Source organism: Leptonychotes weddellii, chromosome 4 (assembly GCF_054177405.1).
Source record: "Leptonychotes weddellii isolate Sample4059 chromosome 4, ASM5417740v2, whole genome shotgun sequence".
Lineage (NCBI taxonomy): Eukaryota > Metazoa > Chordata > Mammalia > Carnivora > Phocidae > Leptonychotes > Leptonychotes weddellii.
Window position 1 is genome coordinate 62,519,216 of NC_138372.1, and position 13,859 is coordinate 62,533,074.

Sequence of the window (13,859 nt, forward strand, 5' to 3'; positions counted from 1 at the left end):
TGCCAACATATTTGTATTGCCTCCTTAATCTACTAAAATGATTGATCCATGTTCTTTTATGTAACTTTAGAATCTTTCTCCTGCTAGGTTTTCCCGTTGTGTGTTTCTCTTTATCCAAAGTAGTACAGCTCTTATTCTTCCTATATTTAGCATCTATTACGAATTCGGTCTTAGACTAATAGTCAATTTATTTTAATCTTTTTTCTTTTTTCCTTGCACTTTTTTTGTTTTTCTTCCGATGCTTAAAATAGAAGTGGAGCAAAAAGGTAAATAACGTACACAGTCTGAACCCCAGCTCCCTGTTATGTGCCTTATGGCTGCCACCTCCTCCCTTCCCTCCCCCCACAACACTCCTGATGTTAAAATAATCAGCAGGATCTCATAAATGCACCTCATAAAGAAGTTGACTGTTTACAATGAAATTATATGACTGCTAAATCTGGTGATGGGGTAAAAATTCTGAAGTCGGCGAGGGGGAGCTGCTCCTTTCTGTGTTTCTTTTTCACCCTTTATCTCTTTTTCTGACACCCTTGGATATTTTATTATTAAAGTGTCATCTTGCCTGGCTTCCAGAACCCTCTCCATAGCATGCCATGGTTACAGGGTCTCCTGGTCGTTTCATCACTGCTTTCCTTGTATTTACTTTTCTCTGTTCCTAATTACATTTTCTGAGTATTTATGTTTCTTCAAGTGAAGCACCTTTGTTTTCAGTCTAACTTTTATAAAAGTTCTAAATAAGCCTTCACATTGGGTTTTTGTTGTATTTCCTTTATTTTGGTGTTTTGCTTTTGAGGGTTTATACGTGGGCTAGGGGAGGGAGGGTACAAAGTTGGGACTAAAATAACGTACTTTGTACACTGTTATGCACAAAGCTCAAAGTTTTAAAGTATAAATTACCAAATTATAAGATTAAAAACACATAGCAAAAAATGCACATTGTCAGCTCAGTTATGAATGATCTTAAACTTAGGTTTGTATTTGTGAAAATCAACCCCAGCCAATTTGTATGCTGGTACACTGATTATTGTAACTTGAGGAAAGAAGGGGTGGTACTTGTATTAAGTATAAATTTTGGTAAAATCTAATGTTAATAAAACACATTTTCTCTCTTTTGATTTATGATCATTAAAATTTGTGTTTGCCTGTTTAATTTTTTAACTTGGCTTAATTGTTGTCTTTTCTCTGTGACTGTTAGTTTTTGTGTGCCCTGGGACCTTGAAAGCAATTGTGGATTCACCATGTATATATGAAGCTGAACAAAAGGCAGGTGCTTGGTGCAAGGACCCTCTTCAGGCTGCAGATAAAATTTATTTCATGCCCTGGACTCCCTATCGTACTGATACTTTAATAGAATATGCTTCCTTAGAAGATTTCCAAAATAGTCGCCAAACGACGACATACAAACTTCCAAATCGAGTAGATGGTACTGGATTTGTGGTGTATGATGGTGCTGTCTTTTTTAACAAAGAGAGAACAAGGAACATTGTGAAATTTGACTTGAGGACTAGAATTAAGAGTGGAGAGGCCATAATTAATTATGCCAACTATCACGATACCTCACCATATAGGTGGGGAGGGAAGACGGATATCGACCTGGCAGTTGATGAAAATGGCTTATGGGTCATTTACGCCACTGAACAGAACAACGGAATGATCGTTATTAGCCAACTAAATCCATACACTCTTCGATTTGAAGCAACGTGGGAGACTGTGTATGACAAACGTGCTGCCTCAAATGCTTTTATGATCTGCGGCGTCCTCTATGTGGTCAGGTCAGTTTATCAAGACAATGAGAGTGAAACAGGCAAGAATGCAATTGATTACATTTACAATACCCGATTAAACCGAGGAGAATATGTAGATGTTCCCTTCCCCAACCAATACCAGTATATTGCTGCAGTGGATTACAATCCTAGAGATAACCAACTCTACGTGTGGAACAATAACTTCATTTTACGATATTCTCTGGAATTTGGTCCACCTGATCCTGCCCAAGGTAAGAATGTTTGCTTGCTAATGCTGATGTCTTTAAGCTTACTTTTAAAAGACTTGGGAGTCCTCTTCCTGCCGGTTTCCTTCTCCTTTTCATAGCTAAAGCTCAAAGGATAATGCTGTGATATTTCATGCTGTCACATAATGTGCACATTTTAGCCTCAGTTTGGCCTATTTTCTTCCTCTGAATTTTTTCATTTAAATGTTGACGACGAAAAACTGTGGCATCATTGGTCAGTTTACTGTTTTTCATTGCTAAAAATATAATACCAGCTACAAACCTGTTAGCTTTCTTTTCTTTTTTTTTTTCTTCTACCTGACTTCTGAATTGATTACAATCTATGTGCAGACCTTTTAACTTCTTGGCGCCAGTGGTTAAGGGAAATGTGTGTTAGGAAGTCCCAGGAGAATTGCTAGGCTTGATGTACAATGTCAGGCATAAGTGTTCTGAAGTTTTGGTGTCTGCTGTCTGGGTAGGAGAGGGAGTCATCCAACATCTTCCTAGTAAAATTATACATTTTTATTTCCTGATAAATTAGTGATGGTTTTAAGTAAATATTTCTGTGACTTTAACTGTCACACATAGACTAAGCATTAAATGATCCCCAGTGATAATTTATGAAGATGGATCAGCTAACATTTTTGATTTGTGTTCTCTTTAGGTATCTTTATGGAGGATCATTACTTTAGAAAGTAATGTAAAATCTTTGGAAATATATTTTAGTTGTTCAAGTGAATTCAGTTCTGTGGGAAACAATTTATGAGGATAAATTAAATGAATATTTCATTAAAACAAGCTTACCTCATACTCATGATAAAAGTAACCTATTCATATGTTGTTACAGAGCTTGTACTAATTATAAGTCTTTTGTATTTGAACAGTAATATTTGTGTTTTAAAGATCTGAATATTTAAATTTACTGAGTTAACTGGAATTTTCCAATTATTGAGTTACTTGAAAATTTCAGGAACCAGAAAGTTCTTTGGAGTGATTAAATCAATCCCTTCAAACAAGGTGAAAAAGAAATTAGTATCTTTTTCTGTCAAAGCAATACATACACTCTGTACACTAAAACATAATTACATGTACCTAAATGTATTTTAAGATAAACTATTACTGGGCACCTGGGTGGCTCAGATGGCATCTGCCTTCGGCTCAGGTCATGATCCCGGGATCCTGGGATCGAGTTCCGCGTCGGGCTCCCAGCTCAGCGGGGAGCCTGCTTCTCCATCTGCCTCTCTCTCTCTCTCTTGCTCTGTCTCTCATGAATAAATAAATTTTTCTTTAAAAAAAAAAAGAAGATATACTATTACTAAGTTCTCAATATTGTAATATGGTCAGGACCTTAAAAGCAAAAGTCACAGCTTCTTATAGTTGAATTTCTAATTTGAGTCATTATAGTATACCAAAATATGTGATTTTTATTTAAAAAGTAAGAGAATGACATATTGACTTAATGCAAGACCCCTTTAATTCATGTATGTCTGGAATTTTTTGCCTTAAAATTACAGTAGTAATATCCATTGTTAAATTTTGCCTTAAAATTACAGTAGTAATATCCATTGTTAAATATCCAACAATTAAATCTTTTAAGGATAATATCATAGAATTATTTACTTTTTAAAAATTTTTTTAAAGATTTATTCATTTATTTTAGAGAGAGAGAACACAAGCGGAAGGGGCAGAGGGAAAGGGAGGGAGAATCTCAAGCAGACTGCGCTGAGTGTGGAGTCTGACATGGGGCTCTATTTCACGACTCTGAGATCACGACCTGAGCTAGAACTAAGAGTTGGACATTCAATCGACTGCACCACACAGGCACCCCAGAATCATTTACTTTTAAATTTAGACATATCTTTTTTTCTCATAAGACCAGCAATTTGGAATGTTTCCTGTATGTCAGCTCTTTTTCTAAAAGCTAGTACCATCCTTCATCCTTTATCCTACAGGTTTGTCAAAGGCAAACTTGAGGAACTGACAAAATTTGACATTGTATATTGATTGTTGTGTTAATCTTTTTTGTAACCTGTGTTACTCTCACAGCTGTTACATTTGTTTTGGGCGGCAATAAATCTCTTCCCCCTCCATTAGGATAAAGAGAGATAAAATACTTTTAAAAATGGAAATTCATAATCAGGCAACACCTGAGAGATTGTGAATAAATTGAGTACAGACTCAATTCAGCAAAGAATCATTGCCCCGTCTACTTGTCACAAAGTACTTCATGACTACAAGATGAGTAATAATGTCATTTTCCACATGTGGCTTATATTCTAGTAAATAATTTGATCCATTTCAGATGAAAAAGTCTTTGATAGTTTAGATATTTTTTGAAAGAACAGTTACCAGCTTTGAAAATGGGGAACTTAGACATATTTGGTAGTTGTGTTCCTACAGCTGTGTTTTGTTATCCAATATAGTTAGCCATTCTTAAATATTCCCAGAAAGTAAAAAATTCATATTGGCCCCTTATTAAGCCCTTAGTGATACAGAGTTTTATATGACCCTAAATCTCTCTTGCTGCTGTTTGAACCATATTCTCTTTCCTCTCCCTTGTAATTTATCTTCATGTCCTTTTAGAGACTCCTGTCTCTCTCATCCAAGATCTGTGCTGATACCTATATGCATGTAGATGGGACCTTGCAGAACTATTCTGGCCCATCAATTTAGGTCAAATCAATAAGCCACTGTCAGCTTTTCAGAAGCAAGATCCACAAAACTGATAGAACAGAGCAATCAGAGAATTCAGGTCTTCAGCCGTCATAAAGCAATGATTAATGGTTTGGCTGTAATTTAGTCTTATGTCCTGGATTTTCTACCATGTATGTTTCTAAGGTATACGTTGTGCAGTAAAATTATCATTCCTTTCATTTTTTGTTGTGGACTGTTTCATAGGATATTAGCTTCAATACTTTTCTCCATTTATAAACCCAAACCTTTTCTTTCCTAACAGGGCAAGTATATTAATTCTTTGCTCTAATCATGATTTTCAAATACATCTTTTTTTTTCTTTCAATCTTTAGCCTTATGTTATCTCTACATAGTTCAGTCACTCCATTTCTCTAAACTAGTTCTTTTTTTCCTTTTACCTTCTCCCTATCTAAAGTAGACTTAGGAAAACCCTTTCGGTCCTATTTTAACTCTTTTCTGCTTCTTAATCTGAATTGCTTTATATTTACTTTGCCTGCATATTTGATGTCCCAAATATTAGTTTTCTTAAAGATTTTATTTATTCATTTGAGAGAGAGAGCACACACAAGCAATGGGGAGGGGCATAGGGAGATGGAGAAGCAGACTCCCCGCTAAGCAGGGAGCTGACATGGGGCTTGATTCCAGGACCCTGAGATCATGACCAGAGCCGAAGGCAGACACTTAACTGAGCAACCCAGGTGCCCCTCCCAAATATTATGGAAAAAATATTGTGTCTTGGGTTTTGACAGTTCCTGAGTATTTGTCTTAGGGTAATTATGAAGTAAGACACTTCAATAGTATGAAGAAAAATTTGTATCAAGAGAACTACTAGGTTTATTTATTTGGGAAGTGTTGAGCATAGAATACACATTTCTTGAAACATCTTTCCACGGATAACGATTGCTTAATAAAAGATAATCGTTATTTTTAGATGTTGAATAAAGGTAAATTTAATGAATACATATTTTTGCCTTCCCAGGCTACAGACTCTTTGTAGCTAGAGTTCGTTCAGTGAACAATGAGTGAGTTCTTGGACCTGGGTGAGGGAAGTACTACCCTTAGCATAAATGGATTCTATTGTTAGTAAGCACTACCATAGTAAATTGAAGCATTCTGTATGTGTTTGTTGAAATTTTCAAGGGTAGTTCTTAAATATGTTTATTAGCATTTTATTAGTGCTGTTTTGGGGTCTCTATACTCAAATGACAAAGGTAGGCAGAATGCTAAGTCACTTAATCTGGATGCTTGATACGACACTCTGATAACTCTGGGACAGAACTTTGTAAAATAAGGTTTAGATTTGAGATAAATTCTGTTGTGAATTGCCATGTTTTCTAGTACCATTTATAGGATAGTCTTGAGTTTTGAATCTTTTGCCACATAAGTTACATTATGAAACTTTTTATCATCTGTTGCTCTAGTATTTTATGTTATCTTCCCACACCTTTTCTTGTTTTAGAGATTTACACAGAGAGGAATCAGTTAAATGCTCCTAAATAAGGGCAGATAGCTTTGTGGGATGCCATACTTTTCCAGAGTCTATGAAAATCTTGTGCCTAGAAAAGTAAGATCATAACATTGAAGAGTATGGCCAGGTGACCTTGAATAAATTGCCTAACCTTCTCCATGGCTCAATTTTCTCATCTGTAAAAGGAAGATAATCATAGTGCCTACTTCCTGGGGTTGTGGTAAAGATTAAATAAGATGATCCGATGATCCATGAATGGTGATTAGCATAGCATCTGGTACATAAATGCTGAATAAGTGTAGCCTTTTATCATTATCAGATGCCCTGTTGGGACCTGTCTTCACTTACGGAAGAAATGTTAATTTTGAGAAACAGCCTCTGTGTTTATGGCTTCATCATTAGAAAAACATGCCTTCTGTAAAGTTGCTAAACTTCAGCTTTGCAAAATTCCAGAAATTCTGATTGTCTTTCAAAAGGGTTTAATTTTGCCACTTACAAGTTTACTTTCATGTTTTTCATGATGTCCCAATATTTCATTGATTTATCTTTGAAGAAGATCGATTCCCTTTATTTTTTTTTATTTTTTTAATTTTTTTAAAGATTTTATTTATTTATTTGAGAGAGAGAGAATGAGAGACAGAGAGCATGAGAGGGAGGAGGGTCAGAGGGAGAAGCAGACTCCCTGCCAAGCAGGGAGCCCGATGCGGGACTCGATCCCGGGACTCCAGGATCATGACCTGAGCCGAAGGCAGTCGCTTAACCAACTGAGCCACCCAGGCGCCCAAGATCGATTCCCTTTAAACTTTTGATGAACAAAAGGTGAAAAATGTGTGAAATTTACTATCAAAAACACAAGCAAACAGGCTATAGCATGTTGCAAGAAATTTTGTGCATATACTAGAGGTCATTTTATTACCTACCATGACTCAGTTATTATGAATCTTTCCTGGTGCTTAGCTAACAGATCACTAATTGTAGTATTGTTAAGACCTATTTCAGTGGCTAAATACATACTAATTAGTGCAGTGTCGAGAGATACATAAGATGGTGTGACTCTAAACCATGTTGCTCTGTCCTTTTCGTTTTTACTCCGATTCCCCACTACTCTCTAAGATTTGATTCAGAGGCAGTCATTTGACACTTCTGTAAAAAGAGTGTGATGCTTTTGACAAATGTTAATTGAGAAAGCCCTGAAAGCCTGGCTGCATTGTAATCAAAAGAAAATTACAGAGGTTTAACAAGATGTCAGGCAAGTGCTTTACAGAGAGAGATAGACAGGTTTGAATAGGTTTCTGCAGCAGCTGGCTAGGCATGATGTTTGACTAATGTGCACAGCATCTCTCATATGGTCAATAAATTATGCCCTGGAAATAAAACACATGATTAAGAAATTTCTCTTGAGATAGAAGGGAAAAAGGTGTAGAAAGAGTATGGTATGCATTTGTTGACCAGAAGAAGCTTCTCACTCCTAAAGAACTGGAAACATGTGCATACACTACTTTTTGTGATGGACTTAGGATACTCTGTCAATAGTGATAGCGTTATATAAACAACTACTTATGGACCAGAACTTAAAATGATAAACATATTAGTGATAATGTGAACTTGTTTTCTAAGTTTTAATGTTCTGGTTTGTTTCTTACATTATAGAGAAAGCATAAAAAAAGGTAATGTTTTTATCAGACTACTTGAAAAAATAGTTTTTTTTTTAATTTGCTGTACTCTATTAGTTTAAATTTAAAGCATCACAGATAGAAGGTTTCAAGAGCCAGTTTTCTATAAATGTTGATAAAACTTTAGTGTGATCACCTAGTAGATTTTAAATGATAGCATTGAAGTTTTACTGACAGAATTTTGGTTGTTTAAACTAATTAAATGGCAATTAATGAAGGACACATTAAGCTACATTATTTTTTTTTAACCTAGTAGATTAAACAGTTTGAAAGTAATGCTGGAAATTTTTTTAAAACAATTTCAAATGTGTAACGGCAGTTCGTTTTACGCTCTCTATAAATCGTCGGTATGGTTTGTAAGGTTGGTTTCAAATTAGGCCTGATTTGATCTAACCTGTTATCTTGCATTATAATCCTCTGACCAGAACTAGTTGCTTTTTCTACTACATTTTCAAATGTAAATATGCCTAACGAAGCCTCAGATGTTTTCTTACTAACACAGCACAAGCATGCCGAGCTTATCTTCTGTTTGGATCTAATCAGGCATGCTCAAAAATCTCTCAAGCAAGAATGGCTGCTGGGTGGAAAGATGTCACAGTATTTATTTTCCTGCAAGATGTAGAGTGGGTGACTTTAAATTTTCTATTGTCCTAACTATATGCAATTGTCAGATTTTTATTGATGCTTTGAATTTGATTTATAGGATATGAACTTATATTAAAAAAGAATTTTTCTGTGTTGTTTCATAGTAACATATACTTGGTATAGACACTGAAACTATTTAAAACTGTCCTTCGGTTTCTGTTGGATGATAAATGATGAAATATACTTAAGCTGCATTATCAAATATGTCATTGAGATGTAGACTTAAGACAATGAGAGTCATACAGAAAACTCTATAGTAAAGCCTAAACTTCCCTTCCTTAGCCAACAATATGAATAAATTGGAACAAATGAAGGGATTTATTCTTTCTCCAACCTTACTGGTGTTCTCACTAATTCTCATGTTGCTGGTTTGGGGGTAGTTGGATGGGGAGGGGTTTTGGGTTGTGTGTGTCCCTATACATATTCACGTGTGTGCCTGTATGTGAGTGCAAGTGTGTGTTTGAGATTAATATACTCATCTTTTCTCCGTAGTGCCTACCACAGCTGTGACAATAACTTCTTCAGCTGAGCTGTTCAAAACCACAGTATCAACCACAAGCACTACTTCACAGAAAGGCCCCATGAGCACAACTGTAGCTGGATCACAGGAAGGAAGCAAAGGGGCAAAACCACCTCCAGCAGTTTCTACAACCAAAGTTCCTCCTGTAACAAATATTTTTCCCCTGCCAGAGAGATTCTGCGAAGCCTTAGACGCGAGGGGGATAAAGTGGCCTCAGACACAAAGGGGAATGATGGTTGAACGACCATGTCCCAAGGGAACAAGAGGTAGTTCTTGTAAAATGCCAAACGTACATTTTTACATTTTGTGTGAATAGGTTCTGAATTACACTGAAGTGACTTCGAGGAAAGAGAGACATTTACGATAGCTAATTTTGTTACTGTTTTGTTAACTTTGGTAATAGCGCATTGGTAGATAACTTAAAGGCTCATAAATGGTGAAAGTTATTTAAGGTCAGGCCCTGAAGTACCTCTCCCTCTTAAAGACCTAGGTCAAGCCTGACATTTTTTGCCCATGGACTCCAGTGAGGCTTCCTTACAGCTGCCTTTCTCATTACGAGTACCGTTTTGGATGAGTCCCAAGAAAATCAAGGGCTTTTTGTTTGTTTGCTGTAAACGTCTGATATTTCTATGCTGACTTTATATTTACTGTTTATAATCTGCATTATACCCTGCTCTTTGTCAGCTATTGTCAACCACTTCCATTAGCGTTTATTCAAAATTTAACATGCAGTGTAGTATCATCGTAGCTGATTTCCCGAATGCATGCAGAAAAATGGTTTCAATTTCTGTTGTAGGAACTGCCTCCTATCTCTGCATGGTTTCCACTGGAACATGGAACCCTAAGGGCCCTGATCTTAGCAACTGTACCTCACACTGGGTAAATCAGCTGGCTCAGAAGGTTGGTTGGAACCTTTTAATATGATACACATTGGTGATTAAGGGCTTTAACGTCTAACATAATTAATTTAGCTTTGTATGTTAAAACCGGCTTCATCGCTCTTTGTTCAGTATAAAAAAAAATTATGCATAGTTTTGTCTGTAAACTATTTATTCAAAGTTTCATATGTTCTGGGGCATGCTGTTTTCTATGTTGAGCTTTTTAATGAGTAGATACTTGCTTAATTTCTTTCTTTTTAATTTCATTCATATTCAGTTTGTTCTGTTTCTTTTGATGTTTGTAAGACAAATGGTCCATCGGCCTAATAAATCAAATACCATTAAGTTTGAAACTGAATCCACAGAATGCAAGCAGATGTTTATATCACAAGATGATTATGATAGAATAAGTAAAAACGACTTTAAAAGGCATTAGTAACTTTAATATTACAATGCAGTGCAGTGACATTTTAGTTTCTCCTTCGTCATCTACCTTTCTGAAATGCAAGCAAGCAGTAGATAATAACTCCCAGTATCGTACTGATTACATTCTGATTTAAATTTCTGGATCATTGGAAAAAATAAATAAGATTTTTAAAGAGCAGTTTCAAATGGTGGCAGTGAAATGAGAAAGCTATCTGAAACTTTAAAAAGGATTTCTGGTTTTCTTCTTTTCTTTTAAATGTCTGGTTAAGAATTTCTTTTGTGTGCTGAGAATCTAAGAACCTTTAATCATCTGAAATGAGGAGAAAGTTATTGGTCTCAAAGTTGCAGGTTTTGACATATTTGCAAATGTGTCTCTCACCACAACAAAGATACTCAGGAAAAGAACAAGAAGCCGCAAACAGGGCAAGAAATCATACTGAGATAATATAAATTGTCATTTCAGATCAGAAGTGGAGAAAATGCTGCTAGTCTTGCCAACGAACTGGCTAAACATACCAAAGGGCCGGTGTTTGCTGGGGATGTGAGTTCTTCAGTGAGATTGATGGAGCAGTTGGTGGACATTCTTGATGCACAGCTGCAGGAACTGAAACCTAGTGAAAAGGATTCCGCTGGACGGAGTTATAACAAGGTAGGTAGGAATTTCCTGTTATTTAATCAGACATTTTGTATGGCAGCTCTTGATTCCTCTAGCAACGGACTGCCAAACCTCTGGCCCCCTTGACATATACTCAGAAACAACATTTCTAATTTGGTCAAATTTCCCAAGAAAGAATTAACAGCTGAGAAAGGAACAACATGGCAAAAAAAAAAAAAAAAAAAAATTAAAATCTCTGAGGGAGATTTTAGTTGGTGGCAGACATTGCCTGATTGTGTTCAGTACTCCCACTTAAGAATGCATTATCTGCATTTGGAGAGATTATGTGTTATACATCTCATATAATCTGTACACTAATACATGCAACTCTTATGTTTTCACTAAAATTGCGACGCATAGGGGAATGTCAGCCACTGTAATGCTGCTTTCAATTGCAGGTTTTGGGAGAAGGACAAGTTTCCCTCTCTAGGAGGATAGTGTGTTAGTGCTATTAATTTTTCCTAATATGACAAAAATTCGGTAGTTATTTTAACCATACTATAAAATAAGCATAGGAGATTCATATTAAGCCAAAATCCATGGCTAATACAGTGTTATAGGGTTAAAAAAATAGACATTTTTGTTTCTTTTAACCACATATTTTGTCTCTGGTTTTATCGTGATACTTTGGATTAGTACACTTAATAAAATGCAGCTATGAACTATAAACATGCAGTTTTGGCAATCGGTATAAACTCATAAAAATCCAGAGGACTACCATGCATAATAAACTTTGAAATCAGGAATGCCAGCCTAAGTTTTGAGGATTTCTTTTTTCCTCACTTTCAACAGATAAAATCTAACCTCTGATTTTCTTTTCTTTTACTAAAAAGCTCCAAAAACGAGAGAAGACATGCAGGGCTTACCTTAAGGTATCTCTCCTGTGCTGTCACCCTGCTTTCTCCCCTCTTCAGCTACCTGCCACGCTTTATCATCTTGCTGCATGATCCAATGTATTTCAGTCTTTGATAGTTATATAATGTGCCCCATATCAGCTGTACAAATGTTGGCTCTTCTCAGGTATATTACTCTCAGAATAAGCAAATAATTTACCTTTATAATTTTTGCTCTTTTTCCATTCATCCAAACATACAAGAATTTTAATGAAATATCCTCTGAATTGGAAAGTAATCATGTAGTCTCTCTGTTTCCTGTTGTCATCTCTGTGGATTAAACAACAACTTGAGTGAAACAGCTATGATATATTCTTGGCAGTTTATCATATCAAAGACTGTATAGTCATAATGTATGTGCATGAAAAAGTCACTGCTTTCTTATCTCTGTGGTGTACTCTTAAATAAAATAGGCTTTGTCCTGAAATTTTTAGGAGTCATTTCTAGAATCAGGTTGATATGGGGATGGGTTACTAGAAATGAAATATAAATAATGTGACAGTGTTATCAATGTATGTTCTATGTTGGTTTTTATCAGGCTAATAGAAACAGAAAGCCACTGTTGGGCTCAGAATCCTTGTTCACTCCGGCCGGTTTTTCTCCCTGGTATATCCAAGTAATAGGAAACATGCTGAGGCGAACAGTGGACTATGCCATGCTAGTTCTGTGGGATAGATCAGAATAATATTACCAGCTTGCGTTTTGTTTTATTATGTGAATTTTAGACGTTTCTTTTGGGAGTGATAGTTATTTTCTAATCGTTCTCATCTGAGGACCATATCCTTAGTAAATCCAGCCTTAAAGAACTTACCCGTATACATATGACAACAAAACAAAAGAAGCTTGTAGTTTTGTAGAGTAGAGGTTATTCAAAAGCCATAACTACCAGTTTTGGTTGGCAAGCTCTAGGAAAAAAAAAAAAAGAACGGCATGTCACTAGTTTGTAATAGACATTGTTGGACCTGAGAACTTTACAAGAAAAGGTGGTGGGAAATTCTGTTTTTAAGTAGTAATATTCTGAATGTTCTTTTTAGCCTGTTTAATGAGGGCAAAGAAATAACTGCTGGAGTGTATAGAATTTGTCATATTGAAATTTTCAGTTCACCTTTAAGGTATTAGTTAATGTGTGAAATGTAATAATTGGTATGTTGCCCAGGACATATAGCTCAGTGGGAAAAGAATAGCTTTTTTTCTTTGGCAGGGAGAGACTACTTAAGGAATATGATTAGGCTAATGATCATTTTTGATTCCACTAGAAAAGTACAAACGATAATAAATAAGGAGCGTTTCAAATTAATAAAAAGCATGTCATCAGCGAGTTATGTGTATATGTAGTAAGTTTCAGCATGACCTTAATTTCTGACCAGTGTCATTTTCAGTATCTCTCAAATGAGCTTCTCTGCTGAGATAAGACTAATAAAACTCCTTAAATTACAAATCAGAAGCTGACTTACACTATGCAAATGAAGCGAGTTCCCACTTTGTGACAGAGGATTCATTTGTAACTTAGATTAGAGACTCCAGTCTGTATTTCTTGGTGGCTAATGAATGTGGCCTCGGCAGACCAATTTCTGTTCCACTCTAGTTAATGGTTGCATCAGTATCACTGTGAACATTTTGACTATTCTATCTCCCATTAGAGAGACAAAAAAAGCCTTTAACGCCACTTGGAAGTATCTTCCCCCTGCCAGGAAGGTCGTGGTGGCGCACAAGGCAGACCGAACGAGGATATTAAGATGGATTAAGATAATTAATCGTACTCTGACAGTAGCTTCAAACAACTTTTCCCTCTGCTTACTTCAATATCATACCTCAAACTAGTAATTTCTGTTGTTGTTCTTTGCACAATGTATGTTCTTTTCCCTCAGTGATTACCAGTAGATCAAAACAATTTATATATGGTCTTAATGACATATTATAACTAGGTAAATGGGATAGAGTAAACAGTGATTTCAGCTATGCAAGGCATAGTCCATGAATAACTATAGTATCAGTACAAAAGCCTGCCTTCAATTGC

The 13,859-nt window shown here is 35.9% G+C and overlaps 1 protein-coding gene across 14 annotated transcripts in view; it reads left to right on the top strand.

Moving 5' to 3' along the window:
• The window catches only part of ADGRL2 (adhesion G protein-coupled receptor L2), a 274,450-nt gene that overhangs the window by 222,862 nt on the left and 37,729 nt on the right, over nucleotides 1-13,859 (top strand). For 10 of the 14 annotated variants that reach the window (XM_081818660.1, XM_081818663.1, XM_081818661.1 and 7 more), the window contains 5 exons: nucleotides 1,196-1,996; nucleotides 8,963-9,256; nucleotides 9,787-9,890; nucleotides 10,758-10,943; nucleotides 11,783-11,821. In XM_081818660.1, coding sequence (XP_081674786.1) covers nucleotides 1,196-1,996; nucleotides 8,963-9,256; nucleotides 9,787-9,890; nucleotides 10,758-10,943; nucleotides 11,783-11,821 — 1,424 coding nt within the window. The remainder of the gene's footprint in view (nucleotides 1-1,195; nucleotides 1,997-8,962; nucleotides 9,257-9,786; nucleotides 9,891-10,757; nucleotides 10,944-11,782; nucleotides 11,822-13,859) is intronic. The other 4 variants (XM_031037136.2, XM_081818664.1, XM_031037142.2 and 1 more) reach the window with 1 other exon arrangement.